Consider the following 15,381-nt stretch of genomic DNA (forward strand, 5'->3'; position numbering starts at 1 on the left):
TGATTCCCGGGGCCACGCACCATCGCATTACAAGGACAACGTCGGCCAGTTTGAAGGACCCGCCTTAGTCGATACACCCCAATGTAATTTATTTCTGAAACACGTTAAAACAGTATAGGCAACAATTACATGAAGGACCTTGTAAAATAGTAGTTCTGTGGGACATCAACCCGAACGTGGTATTTTATGCTAAATAATCTAACTGGACGCGTTTTGCAATCCAACGCAATACCCTATCCGTATAGCCATCTCGTTGTCCGACATCTTGCAAACCGGACACCAACTATGGGGAAGCCTTGTGGGCGTATGGACCACAACCATGTACGTGTCCGACACCCTGGTCCCACTCAAAAACATCTTCCACGTCAAAGTCTTTTCTTGCGCGACCGTACCTCCGCTCCCTGTGCTGCATTCATGCTAGACCAGTGCGGAAGTGACCTCACTACAGCCGGCATTGGAGTGGCACGCCACCAGAGAGCGCTACCCGTGCCACGTCCTGGTGTATGCGCCTTTTCAGTGTTGGAGAGACGTGACCGGACAGGACGGGTGGATATCCACCTCATTTAAACCGGCTGCACGTTCGGGCATCGATATTAAACAAGCGTGACAACCGGGTAACTTCAACGCCCACATTGAGACAACCTGCCGCTTGGCCTAGCCGACACCGCTATTTAAACGTGGCCACACTTGGCACGATCCTCACCGCATCACATTGACTTTTGATCCTCCTTCATGCACCACTGTGATTGCGAGCTCTACTGATGTGGGAGAGCCTCTCGACGGAAATAAACCATGAGTTTGCCATCCTTGCGGCTTGCTAGCAGGCCCATCATGCGCGTCGGATAGGGTCCGGCTTGCCAGTGGTGAGGGATGACGACCCGTATAATCCGCTGATGAATAATGTGTCTGTTTCCGTTTTGGGGATAGAGATGCCCTAAGCAAAGCAGTGTGTCCATCCTCCGACGGACGTCCTCCCATTCCATATAAGCCTTGGCCTCTATATAAGCTCTGTCCCGTCTTCCCTCCCCTTTGCACTATCCATAACCATTGCCGATGGCTAGCTAGCTAGTCAAGTAAACGTGAAACAGAAAATAGTTAGTGAACTCCATTTGAGATAGGAAATAGCTAGCATGAGTGGCATGTGGGTGTTTGAGGACGGGATGGTGAGGCGGGCGGACAGCGAGGCGCCGGGCGGGGCGGGGGCACGGCCGGGCAAGGTGCTGGTGCATGTGCCGAGCGGCGAGGTGGTGACCTCGTACGACGTTCCACGATGTCGTCGTCAAGACCCGCAACGTCTTTCAGGTCCGCGACGCCACCTAGCTTGCATGCCCGGCCGGCCTCGTGTGATCTACCTCGAAGCCGCCGGTTGCCATACATACCATCGTACCGTACATATGTGTTGCGTGTGTGTGTTATCGAATTGCGAGGGATTATAATTTATATGATGTAGTAGCGCGGTGGTACTATGTGTGCTTGCCGGTCTGTATGTGTGTACCTCAACTCAATAAGGAACAGGCAACTCCGGACTACTCGTTTGGGACTTTGGGTTGTTACATGTTCCTGAAATTGTATTTTGTGTCAGTCACTTTTTTCCTTCTTCATTTCCTGTTGGCTGGACCTTCTGAGAGAAGAAACAATCTCGCCCGAGAAGAACTAGTGCCATCATCTATCTTAAGGTAAAGCCATGAGACCTTTATCTATTTTATTATGGGAAGTCACAAGTCCATTATCTATCTTAGGCGGAAGGGGATGCAGAATACCGTCAGAGGTTTTCACATGTATTCCCGGGCTAAGAGGGATGACCGAGGCGATGGCCAGTAATGACGGTTGGAAAGGTTGAGCGGAGAGCGGGGCGGTGACACGGTGCACAGTAGAGCACCGCCAGCCACCGGGGGGGGGGGGGGGGGGGAGCAAACGGATACGGCGGAGTAGGCCAAAGCTTGATGGATCAGATTGTGGCTCAAGGAAGAATACAGTAGAGACGAAGAAGATGACCTATGAACGGTTGGATGTGTATTGCATGGTCATGATACAAAGTGACACATGAGAACTGTTTTTTCAAGCAACTGACGTTGGATGCTTCCTTAGTTTCTTTTCGTCCATCATCAGATTACACTTCAAATCGTCAAATGTTACCCCTCACCAACGGTGGCAAATGAAAGAAACGGTTCAGCGAGTTCTTTTGTTATGCCGGTTCTACCTCTCGAGCACCACCCATGGGTCAGTGGGGCGAGGCCGTTGGTGCACGGGAGGGGTTTGCCCGTCGGGAGGTTCCGACAGATGCAGACGGTGCAGATTCCGCCACAACAAGGCGACATGTACCTGCTCGCACAGTTTGGAAGTAGCGATCAATCGATTAATCGATCTATTAACTGAATTAATTAATCATCGACAATTAATTGATGGAATTAAACACAATAGGCAACAAAAATGGACATAATAGAACTTGAATGATATAAATATATACATTTCATATATGAAGAAAATGGCACTCCTTTTTTTACTCAATAGATCACGCACATGTATACAACAACAATCATCAAGAAACATTCATGTGGGCCGAAATTATTAACAAACATGTATACACAACATATTTTTTACTGATTTCCGTTGGGCTGCAACTCCGAGGTATGGCGGCCACACGACCGCGAAATATGAATGAAAGGTTTTGGCATCCATGTGGGGTGTCTAAAATACGTCGGTTGCGGGAGGTGGAAAGTCGCAAAGGAGGAGTGGAAGTAGCGGTGCGCAGAGGAAGGAGGGGAACCAACAACGTGCCAATGAGGACCTGGCCACACCATCTGCGACGGGAGGATATGAGAGGAGCGGGAGGGCAGAAGGAGTGCCAAACCCTAGCTATTTAGGAGTGGGAGGGGCTTGGGAGGTGCTACGGGTCAAATAATTGGGCCTTGTTGGCCACCAGTTAACTTAAGAGCAAGGATTAATTGGCCTAACAACCAATTAATCGGTCCACCAGGCCATTTAATCGGCCACGTTCACACAGGAAATAGGTGTTAATCAATTTGGCCACTCTACGGATAGCACTTAACTGGCCCGTTAATTGATTAATATAACAAATTCTTGAATAGTGACCGCCCATTCCAATCATTATTTTATGCAAATGTATAAGATTGACACGCTAATGACATGAGTTTGTCATGACATGGCCAATTTCAGTCAATTTTCCATACCACATGAATAGGATGACATGAGTTTGTCTATAAGATGCACGACATGAATAATTCCATAACTATACTTGTGAGGTGGGAGAGTACATGTTGTAAGAACTAAAGATAGTGGATGTGGTGCCTGGATGTAAAATAGTGCTAGTATATGCTGAATAAAGGATTTGGATGCTTAAATGAGTGAAATCCTTTCTACTGCTACATCAACCTGTGTTTGAACTGTTTTTTGAACTCCCCTGGGAACAAGATCAAATTATTGTATGATCTCTCTGAAATTAAGCAACTAATTTGTTTCTAATCCCATGTCTGCAGAATTCTTGTAAGGTGCTTCTGAAGGAAGAGTTTTTGATGATTGATCATCTAGATATTTAAAATTACCCCCCCCCCCCCCCCCCCCAGTGTGTGGAGTGTGTTGCAGTTCTCCACAAAAATGGAAACACTATTTTTTATGAGGTAGGAGACGGAGAGTTCAGTGAGCACGACCCAACATTCTGATTCCTGCAATCTCCATTGAAGAACATTCCTACATCATGGAGCCCGCCTGGGTGTGGATACAGATAAGGAAGACGAGGTCAGCAGTGCGTTAGCAAAACGCACACGGACAGAGGTCCTTATTAGATGTACTGGCGGAAAAGTGTTTGCATATGCACCAAGGTCCGTTCTAATAAATGTCATTGGTGTTTAATCGATCTTGTACGTTAATCACGTCGGTGAAATGCAGGAGGCATGCTTTCTGTCACTAGTATAATTTCCTATGGGCTGTCAAGGCTGGCGGACATGGACCAAACATTTTCCGAAAAGATGAACTCCAAACGTCAGGTTTTTGGATGTTCAGCCTGAACGCCCCGTCTATCGTTTCATCTTGACGATGTGTTTGTTGCCAGAGCGTTGTTCCACCTCCACCTCGTCTCCTCCATGCACGAATGTGTCGACGTTCGAGTGCTCGTGCCACTGCGCCTACCCGCGACGACCCGACTTGTCGGACCCGGCCGTAGGCGAGCTATCCCTATCTCCGGCCGTGGCCAAGAGCGCAGCTGAAGCAGATCAATTGAGGGGGAGAAGCCTCCAACTGCCCCGCGTCAGTCTCCATGAATTATCTACTTTTTTCTACTTGTACATACTACATAGTGGGGAATCAGCTCTGTGTTGAGAGGATATGGGGCAACAAGCGGTGGTTTTGACCCCTTTCCACTAGCTCCACACCTTCGTCGCCTCGTCGCCGGTGACTTCAGTGGCTTCCTCTTACCTTATAGTGTGCCCTCCAGTGCGTCTTGCTCCGTCACCTATGTCGTCTCGGGCACAGCCGAGCTTGGGTACTCCCTCTCGCTGTCCGGCGCTTACAGGGATGATTTATGTTTCAAACTATATGATGAAATGCTGAGTTGACGAAACACGGTGAAGCTGGTTGCGAGATGAAATTCTGAGATTCCTCTTTCCCTCCGCCCGTTCCTTTTTCCATGTGAAATTCGACTGACCGAAATTCTAAATTAAGACTTACGTATAGCTATTGTGTTTAGTATTTTGTGTGAAAACATGTATTATTGAAGTTTAGATACTTAAATGAGTGAACTCCTTTCTTCTGGAACAGCAACTTCTGTGTGAACGGATTTTGGCACCAACAAGATCAAACTATCGTATTGACTATGACCTCTCCGGAATTATGCCACTTATTTGTTTGTAATCCCATGTCTGCAGAATTCTTCTAAGGTGCATCTGAATGAAGAAGCATCGTTGTCATCAATGTTAAGACTGACTTGATGCGCGCGTGGGTAGGAATGGGATAGCTCGCTTGAAATGTTTTTTATGCTTGAACATCTAGATATTTAAAACTTGTAGATATCTCACATGACGGCTTCACAAAAACTAGACCAATGTGGACATGCCGATAGGGACGATACAACATCCGTCGATGGATCAAACGACATGATTTTTGAAAAGGCATGTCTTTGATTCTCTGTTGATAGCATCGTCATTGACTTCGTATATAAATATTGTTGAATTTATTAAGAGTCAATATATTCCATTCTCGTCCTGAGCCCCCAAAATCTCAAGACCGAGCCCGAGAGGAAAGAATTGTATGTGGTGAGCGCGTAGCCTTTTCTCTCTCCTTTCCAATCCATAACTGTTTCTTTCTTGTTTTTGTCTATGCTCCTTTTCTCTCTCCTTACCAATCCATGGCTGTTTGTTTCTCCTTTTTGTCTATCCATTCATGTACAGTCAGATGGTACCAAGTGAACACGTCAATTGGTCATCCGTTCTATTTAGTTTACATGTGTCAAATGGTACACTGTGAACCATATATATGTTATTTGTAGCAGATTTATCAGGGAATAATTTCGCTATCAGTATAATATGTAGTATGTGAGAATTCAACATAAATTATGACTCATTGAGAGATCTATGCGCGGTTCGGATCTAAAGTATCAGTAGCGTCTTGCTTTTTTGTGGCCCATATAGGAACCCAACGAATGTGGCCATCAAACGACCGACTGTCACTGAAACTTCCAACTATGTTCTACTTTTATGGTTCCTCTCTTCTATGCTTGGAGGCGCCGATATTCCCGGGGCCGCGCACAAACACCCCATGGGTAATTTATTTTTGAAATGCGTTAAGAACAGTATAGGCAACAATTACATATAGGCCTATTAACTGAATTAATCGGTCGATCATTAATCGGTGGAATTTTAAACACAATAGGCAAAAAAGTCTGGACACAATAGAACTTGAATGATATAAAATATCTACATTTCATATATGAAGAAAATGGCACTCATTTCTTTACTCAATTGATCACCAACATGTATATAACAACAATCATGAAGAAACATCCATGTGAGCCGAAATCATTAACAAACATGTATACACAACATATTTTTTTGCCGATTTCTGTGTGGGCTGCAACTCCAAGGGATGGCGGCCATACGACTGCGACACACAAATGAAAGGTCTTGGCATCCATGTGGGGTGTCTAAAATACGTCGGTTGCGAGAGGTAGAAAGTCGCAAAGGAGGAGGGGAAGTAGCAGTGCACAAAGGAAGGGGGGAGCAACAACGTGACAATGAGGACCTAGCCACACCATCTACGAAAGGAGGAGACGAAAGGAGCGGGAGGGGCGGAAGGAGGGCCAAACCCTAGCTATTTAGGAGTGGGAGGGGCTATGGATCAAATAATTGAGCCTTTTTTGCCACCAGTTAAATTAACAACAAGAATTAATCGGCCTAACAACCAATTAATCGGTCTACCAGGCCATTAATCAGCCAGGTTCACATGGCGAATAGGAGCTAATAAATTTTGCCATGCTACGAGTTGCAATCAACTGGCCCGCTAACTGATTGATAGAACAAATTCTTGAACAGTGACCGCCCATTCCAATCATTATTTTATCCACATGAATAAGATTGACACGCTAATGGCATGAGTTTGTCTAAGATGCATGACATGGTCAATTTCAGTCAATTTTCCATACCACATGAATAGGATGACATGAGTTTGTCTATAAGATGCACGAAGTGAATAATTCCATAACTAATTATAATGTGGTAAACGTGCATGACTTGTGAGGTGGGAGAGTGCATGTTGTATGAATTAAAGATGGTGGATGCTTACGTGCCACACTTGGTGAGGTTGAAATCTGCATGAACAAGATCAAAATCCTTTCTTCTGGTAAACCAACTTCTGTTTGAATGGATTTTTGCACCAACAAGATCAAACTATCGTATGACTATGACCTCTCTGGAATTATGCAACTTATTTGTTTGTAATACCATGTCTGCAGAATTCTTCTACGGTGCTTCTGAACGAAGAAGCATCGTTGTCATCAATGTTAAGACTCACTTGATGCGCGCATGGGTAGGAATAGGATAATTCGCCTGAAAAGTTTTTGATGCTTGAACATCTAGATATTTAAAACTTGTAGATATCTCACATGATGGCTCCACAAGAATCTTTTTCCTTTCTATCGGTTCCTACAAAAATATAGCCCCCATGTGTGTGGAGTGTGTTGCAGTTCTCCATAGAAATGAAAACAATATTTCTTATGAGTCGAGAGACGGAAAGTTCGGTGAGCACGAGCCAACTTCATGATTCCTGCAATATCTGTTGAAGAACATTCCTTTATCATGGAGCCCGCCGAGGGTGGGGATATGGATGCGGGCGGCGTGCCTTGCTTCGATCTACTCCTTCATCTGGAAGCGGCACTCCAGTGTTACATGGCGTAGGCAGTCTTCTTCTGCCCGGCCATGGCGAAGCCAGGCCGTGTAGGACGGGCAACTAAGTGGAAAAGAGGAGGTGGATGTGCTCGGACTGGCGGAAGGAGAGGACGAAGGTGGATTTGGCTAGGGTTGAGGGAAGCCGACCGACTTAAATAGCTGGACTTGGCCTCAAGCTGCGAGCCAAAATGTCACCACGCTTGACACCTTGACCGGAGGAGACGAACGTCGGACTGTTGAGTTTCTAGGCGATTCCATGTGGGACCCCATCATTGGTGGTCATGGCGAATGTGCCCGGGCGTGTCCGGATGTCCTTATATCCGTCCTAGATTTGGGCTGGATATGAGGAATGTCGGTCAGGTCGGTCGTTTGAGACCGTTTGACGAGCCCGTTTAGATTGTATTTTTATGATTGATACTGACCTGGCCATCCCTCTGCTCGTTTGAGACGAATGTGACACGTCCGGCTCTCGATGCTCTAAGTATAGTGGTATAGAGTCCTAAGCGGCACACATGACCAACGACATTCTCTAAAAATAACGAGGAACGCAAGAACACATGCACCCAACGCGGCGATAGCAACAACGCATTCGATACTCTTGTCTTGGCTGATTTGCACCAATACTAATTTCTTATTTGTCTTGACTCTTCTACCAACTTTCTTTTGTGATTATTTAGACACCTTTATTTTGCCTCAATATGTTCGTTTTGATTTCTGTTGCCAGAGACAAGCATTCCATCACCAGACCAACGTGGACATGCCGATAGGGACGATACAACATCCGTCGACAGACCCAACGACATGATTTCAGAAAAGGCATGCCTTTGATTCTCATTTTGCTGATAGCACCGTCAATGACTCCGTACATAACTATTGTTGAATTTATTAAGAGCCAATATATTCTATTCTTGTCCTGAGCCCCCAAAAATCTCATGACCGAGCCTGAGGGGAAGAGGACTCATCATTTGGAGGAATCGTATGTTATGAGCGCGTAGCCTTTTCTCTTTTTCCTTTTTGTCTTTCCTTTCATGTATAGTCACGTGATACCACGTGAACACGGCAATTGGTCGCCCCTTTTATTCAGTTTACTTTGTCAAATGGTACACTGTGAACCCTATATATGTTATTTATAGAAGATTTATCAGGGATTAATTTCACCATCAGTGTAACATATAGTAGTACTATCTGAGAATCCAAGATAAATTATGACCCGCTGAGAGATCTACGCACGGTACAAATCTAAAGTATCAGTAGCATCTTGCTTTTTTTGTGGCCCATATAGGAACCCAACGGATGTGGCCATCGAACGGCCGACTGTCACCGAAACTTCCAACTATGTTCTACTTCTACGATTCCTCTCTTGTATGGTTGGAGGCACCGGGATTCCCGGGGCCGCACGAGACACATTACAAGGACACCGTCGGTCAGCTGGCAGGACCCACCTTAGCCGATAGTGGGATATTTTTTTGCAGAAACATCCTAAGGGTAATTTATTTCTGAAACGCGTTAAGAACAGTATAGGCAGCAATTACATCTTGTAAATAGTGGTTCTGTGGGACATCAACTCCAAACGTGGTATTTTATGCTGAATAATCTAACTGGACGCATTTTGCGATCCAACACAATACCCCATCGGTTCGTATCGCCGTCTCGTTGTACGGCATCTTGCAAACTGGACACGAACTAAGGGAAGCCTTGTGGGCGTATGGACCACAACCATGTACGTGTCCGACACCGTGGTCCCACTTAAAAATATCTTCCATGACAGCGTGCTCTCTTGCATGACCGTACCTTTGCTCTCCGTGCTGCATTCATGCCTGACCAGAGCCGAAGCGATTTCTCACTAGAGCCGACATTGGAGTGGCGCACCCCCAGAGAGTGCTACCGGTGCCACGTCCTGGTCTATGCGCCTTTTCAATGTCGGAGAGACGCAACTGTACGGGACGGGACGGATATCCACCTCATTTAAATAGGTTGCATGTTCGGGCGTCGGATTAAACATGTGTGATAACCGGCAAACTTACTCCAACGCCCACATTGAGACAACCTGCCGCTTGGCCTAGCCGACACCGCTATTACACGTGACCACACTCGGCACGATCCGCACCACATCGCATCGACTTTTGATCCTCCTCCATGCGCCTCCGTGATTGTGAGCTCTACTGACGTGGGATAGCCTCTCAACGGAAATGAAACTCGAGTTTGCCAGCAGGCCCATCATGGGCAGCGTATAGAGTTGGGCTTGCCGGAGGTGAGCAATGTTTTAAATAGAGGGTTATGGCAAATAGCGGCAGGCCTGAAAATCAGCTATAGCGGAGCTATAACGGGCTATATCGGGCTATAGCGGCATATTCGTACGTGATACCATTTAGCGGCACACCCTACCGAAAATGCTATAACGGGGCTATAGCCGGCTATTTAAAACTATGGAGGTGAGCGACGAGGACCCGTATCATCCGCTGACGAATAATGTGTCTCTTTCCGTTTGGGAATAGAGATGCTCTAAGCAAAGCAGTGTGTCCATCCTCCGACCGGCTTCATCCCATTCCATATAAGCCTTGGCCTCTATATAAGCTCTGCCCCGTCTTCCCTCCCCTTGGCATTATAGATCACCATTGCCGATCGATATACATCTAGCTATCTAGCTACAAGCAAGAACCCAAGCTAGTCAAGTCAAGTAGAGATAGGAAGTTTGTAGCTAGGTAGCTAGGTAGGATGAGTGGCGTGTGGGTGTTTGAGGACGGGATGGTAAGGCGCGCGGACAGCGAGGCGCCGGGCGGGGCGGGGGCGCGGCCGGGCAAGGTGCTGGTGCATGTGCCGAGCGGCGAGGTGGTGACCTCGTACGACGTTCTGGAGCGGCGGCTGCGGGAGCTGGGGTGGGAGCGCTACCTCAACGACCCCTGCCTCATCCAGTTCCACCAGCGCTCCACCGTGCACCTCATCTCCGTCCCGCGCGACTTCGCCCGCCTCAAGCTCGTCCACATGCACGACGTCGTCGTCAAGACCCGCAACGTCTTCCAGGTCCGCGACGCCACCTAGCTTGCATGCCCGGCCGGCCTCGTGTGATCTACATATCTGTGTTTGGTGTGTGTGATCGAATTGCGAGGGATTATATGATGTAGTAGCACGTTGGTACTATGCGCGCGTGCGTGTGGCTTGCCGGTCTGCATGTGTGTACCTCTCCTCAATAAGGAACAGGCAACTCCGGCCTGCTCGTTTGCGACTTTGGGTTGTTTAGATCGTTTCTTCGATTTGGCTATTTTACAAGTTCCTGAAATTGTATTTTGTGTCCGTTACTTTTGTCCTTCTTCATTTCCTCTTGGCTGGACGTTGTCAGAGAAGAAACAATCTCGCCAGAGAAGAACTAGTCCCATCATCTATCTTAAGGTGAAGCCATGAGATATCTATTTTATTATGGGAAGTCACAACCCCATTATCTATCTTAGGCCGAAGGGGATGCAGAATATGGTCAGATGTTTTCACATGAGTTTCAGGGCAATGAGGGATGACCGAGGCGGTGGCCTGCAACAACGGTGGGAAAGGTTGAGCGGAGAGCGGGGCGGTGACACGGTGCACAGTAGCGTACCGCCAGCCGCGGTGGTGGAGGAAGACGGATAGGTCGGAGTAAGCCAAAATACGATGTACCAGATTGTGGCTTAAGGAAGAGGACGGTTGAGAGGAAGAAGAAGACCTATGAACGGTTGATGTGGATCATATGGTCATCAAACAAAGTGACTGATGCAAAGAGTTTTTTCCAGCACCTGACAATTGGACGCTCCCTTAGTTTCTTTTCGTCCATCATCAGATTACACTTCAAATTGTCAAATATTACCCCTCACCGATGGTGGCAAGTGAAAGGAACGGTTTATCCTTTTACTTTGTTACGCCGGTTCCACGTCTCTAGCACCACCCTGGGCCAGCGGGGCAAGGGCATTGGTGCAAGGGAAGGGGTTGCCCATCGGGAGGCTCCGGCAGATGCGACTGGTGTTATTCCGCCACGACACGGAAGAGGAGGTGATGGGTACCTGCTCGCGCGGTTTGGGTGTAGTGAGCAGTCGGTGAATCGGCCTATTAACTAAATTAATTGGTCGATCATTAATCGGTGGTATTTTAAACAGAATAGGCAAAAAAGTATGGACACAATAGAACTTGAATGATATAAAATATCTACATTTCATATAAGAAGAAAATGGCACTCATTTCTTTACTCAATTGATCACCAACATGTATATAACAACAATCATGAAGAAACATCCATGTGAGCCGAAATCATTAACAAACATGTATACACAACATATTTTTTTGCCGACTTCTGTGTGGGCTGCAACTCCAAGGGATGGCGGCCATACGACTGCGACACACAAATGAAAGGTCTTGGCATCCATGTGGGGTGTCTAAAATACGTCGGTTGCGAGAGGTGGAAAGTCGCAAAGGAGGAGGGGAAGTAGCGGTGCACAAAGGAAGAGGGAGCAACAACGTCACAATGAGGACCTAGCCACACCATCTGCGAAAGGAGGAGACGAAAGGAGGAGACGAAAGGAGCGTGAGGGGCGGAAGGAGGGCCAAACCCTAGCTATTTAGGAGTGGGAGGGGCTATGGATCAAATAATTGAGCCTTGTTTGCCACCAGTTAAATTAACAACAAGAATTAATCGGCCTAACAATCAATTAATCGGTTTACCAGGCCATTAATCAGCCAGGTTCACATGGCGAATAGGAACTAATAAATTTTGCCATGCTACGAGTTGCAATCGACTGGCCCGCTAATCGACTGGCCTCTCCTCTCCTTCTCCGACGGCTCTGTCTATCGGAGTGGGGATGTGAGAGGAGGTCGGGCTTCTGTACAGAGTAGGTCTAGTAGAGGATTTGCCTATGGACGATCGGCGCTATGCCGTTAGGACTGCGTTATCCATGGAGGTTGGCCCTAGCGCTTGCGAGCAGCGCCTGCAGCTCACCCTCTTCCTTCTCCTGCTGTTTTTCGTGGTGGATAGCAGCAGCTGGAGGAAGACTGGGTGAAATTTCCATCAATAAGCTCAACAACTTGCTAGAGTGAGTTTATCTCGCTTCCCTCACCTCGGTTTCTTGCCGTCATGGTGGTGGAGGATTAGGGGAGAGTGGATCCATGATTTTGGCTCTCAAATCTGTCGTTCTGCAGGGATTGATGCTGGCTTTGGTGCTTCTTCGTTATCTCTTGTCGCTGCCTCAACCTCCGCCGGCCGGAGCTTTAGATCCACTTGAAGATGACTCCGGCGAGCGATTTGGATGGCTTGGGTGGTTTGCTGGACTTTGAAGGATTTGCTGGCTATTTCCGAGTCCACCATGTTCAACCTCCATTTGGGAGGCCCTCTGTTCCTTGTTTATCAGCAAGGGGTTGTCCGGAGATGGTGGCAATGCATCTCCGGCGAAGTTGCTGGTGTATTCTGGACCAAAATGCGTTATTGTTCTATGGATTGGGGTCGTGAGTGCAAATTCGAGAGGACTGTCATGTAATTTCTATTTTCTTTTGAGTTCTTGGTGCAGCGTTGTAACCCTTTTGTGTTAATGAAAGCCACCTGGGACCTTCCGGTCCCTTCCCTAGTTTAAAAAAGCGTACCCTAGTCGCTAGAGTCGCTCTAGGGACTAGGGATTTTATTATTACGGCGCCCCTAGGCATATGATCTGTGTCGGTCTTCCCGCGTCATCCCTCAAGCCTCGTTTGGTTAAGAGGGATTGGGAAGGTTTTGAGAGGGAGGGATTTCAGGGGATTGGGTGAATCCCTTTGTTCCACCCAATCCTCTCAAATCCCTGGGGTTTTGCTTCCACTACTCCCCTGAGGGGGTTTTTGGAACACATGGATAGGAAGGGATTGAAGGGGAACGAAGGGGATTGGGCTAAGCAAACCCCTCCTACCAAATGGACGCCCGAGGATTTGTGGGGTTTCTGGTCCTCCCAAAGATTTTCCTCTTAAAACCTCCCCAATCCTCTTTAACCAAACGAGGCATCAGGCTGAGCAAAGGGGACAACTAGTCTGTCCGCCCGGCCATGGGATTTTGGCGGCGGGGGAGGTGACGGTGGTGTCAGATCGCATCAGATGGTGTCATCTACGTGGTGTCTTGACGCCATGTTTGATTCGAGACTGAATCTAGCGTGAGGTGTGCAAGATGGATGATTGCACAACCTCGTACCGTGACTTACACACAACCCATTGGGGCAGGTTTCATTTTTGTGGCAGCAGGGGTCGAGGCCGCGGTGGCACAATAGAACGTGGTTTTGTCCCAGCTTGGGGGTGTGGTACAGCTAAGAGCAACTCCAACCGGCCGATCCAAACGGACAGTAATTTTATTCGCTTTTTGTCCGTTTGGGTGGGCCGTCCGCTCCGCGTCCGTTTGATTTTTTTGGATCGGCCGTGTGCCCAACGCAGGCGACCCATTTATGTGAGCACATTTAAGATTAAAAAGACCTTCATGCCAACGCCCAATAGTTCATGCCGGCATCATGCCAGTGGTCGACATACGTTGCCAGCCTACAGAAAACCACCACGCAGTTCATGCTGGCACACATGTCAGCACACCAAAAGGGACAGAAATTCGAACACACCATGTCGGCATGTGGTCATGCTAGCACACTTGCCGGCATACAATAAAGGGACTGTGATCTCCATCGCAGATCACAGCTGGTCGAACTTGAGCATTTTCGCTTGCATTTTCTCGAACCATAACCTCTTCCTCGGTGACACGGTGTTCAGATCCACCTTCATGATCTCCATGCCCGTCTTCATGCTTGTGATGGCCACTTATTTCGCCTTGGTCTTGGCATTCGTGGCCTCAATCTCGAGCATCTTCCTTGCTTCGCCTCCTCCAACTCAAGCATCTTGGCTTGCCTCTCCGCGTCCATCTCGACCCTCCTCCTTTGGATTTCCGTGAAGGTGTTCATTTGCTCTTCCTTTTCTTGCCGGCGCTTCTCCTCCCTCAATTCCTTCTTGTTTATCATGCCCTCCACCTTTTCAAGCAAGGCAATCGACTCCGCGTCCCGCTTGTCCTCCTTATCCGAGTTGGTCTTCCCCTGTGGCCGGGCCTTCTCGCCGTCACCATGGTCCTCCACAACTTCTCCCCCCCATGCGCCAAGAGGGTGGCATATTGCGCCGTGAAATTATCCTCCCCCATGATGATAGACCAACAATGGGAGAGATGGATGGCCTTGCTGTCATGTTGAACCTTGAAAACCTCCAAAGCTTGGAACACCTACAATTCAAACCAAGCAAGCATATGTGTGCTAATGGACATGCAATCCATGGGAAAAATGTGTGGCACCAAAAGGAAATGAGAGGGCATGCATACCATGTATTGCATGCCGAGGCCGCTCACAGGGCGTGCTTTGATGCCCTCATATCTGGCACAAAACTTGTTGCACTCTTGTTGAATCACCCTCTAACACTCTGAAAGTGACACCCATCTACGCTTGCTTTGCATTTGGTACGGGGGAAACTTCTTGAGTTCATGGAACTCACGATGAACACGAGTCCATAAGGCTGACCCCTTTTGTTCGGTGCCGACCTTCGGGTCTTGCCCAATGTCCCTCCAACACTCACAAAGGAGCTTGTCCTAGGCCGGCGTGTATGCCTTTGTCCGCTTGCTCTTGCGTTTTGGCTTTGCCCCGATAGCAGTTTGGTTGGCGAGCTCCTCCTCGAACAAAGGCTGTCCATCGATGTCCATGTCATCATCCTCCTCCTCAAGGCCGTAATCCTTCGGGAACTCATGGTCGAGCGGGAAGCCATCTAGGCCGACCTGATCTTGCATGAAGGCGTCATGTGGATCATTGGTGGCTTGTATGAATGGCGCTCGGCCGTTTTAGCTTTGGGTCTTATCATGTTCTCGAGAAACGGTTGGCCGTGTCATCGTGGACGGCCGCCGGCATTCCGCCGAACAGATTGCGGGCGCCGGTGAGTATGTCGGCTGACATCTCGCGCTGGCGTTTCCTCATGCCTCCGGACGATGATCCGCCTACCACCA

The 15,381-nt window shown here is 48.0% G+C and overlaps 1 protein-coding gene across 1 annotated transcript; it reads left to right on the forward strand.

Annotated features, from left to right (window-relative positions):
* The first annotated feature begins 10,004 nt into the window (after nt 1–10,004).
* LOC123403133 (flowering-promoting factor 1-like protein 4) lies at nt 10,005–10,676 on the forward strand. Its single transcript, XM_045097097.1, has one exon. It carries the CDS (start codon nt 10,110–10,112, stop codon nt 10,431–10,433), a length of 324 nt encoding a protein of 107 aa, XP_044953032.1. The 5' UTR covers nt 10,005–10,109; the 3' UTR covers nt 10,434–10,676.
* Nucleotides 10,677–15,381: the final 4,705 nt, after the last annotated feature.

The sequence above is a fragment of the Hordeum vulgare genome, chromosome 6H, assembly GCF_904849725.1.
Source record: "Hordeum vulgare subsp. vulgare chromosome 6H, MorexV3_pseudomolecules_assembly, whole genome shotgun sequence".
In the NCBI taxonomy this organism is placed as follows: Eukaryota; Viridiplantae; Streptophyta; class Magnoliopsida; order Poales; family Poaceae; genus Hordeum; species Hordeum vulgare.

Bases quoted from the DNA above. Each gene is read 5' to 3' on its own strand.
- LOC123403133 (XM_045097097.1), top strand. From the start codon at position 10,110: ATGAGTGGCGTGTGGGTGTTTGAGGACGGGATGGTAAGGCGCGCGGAC.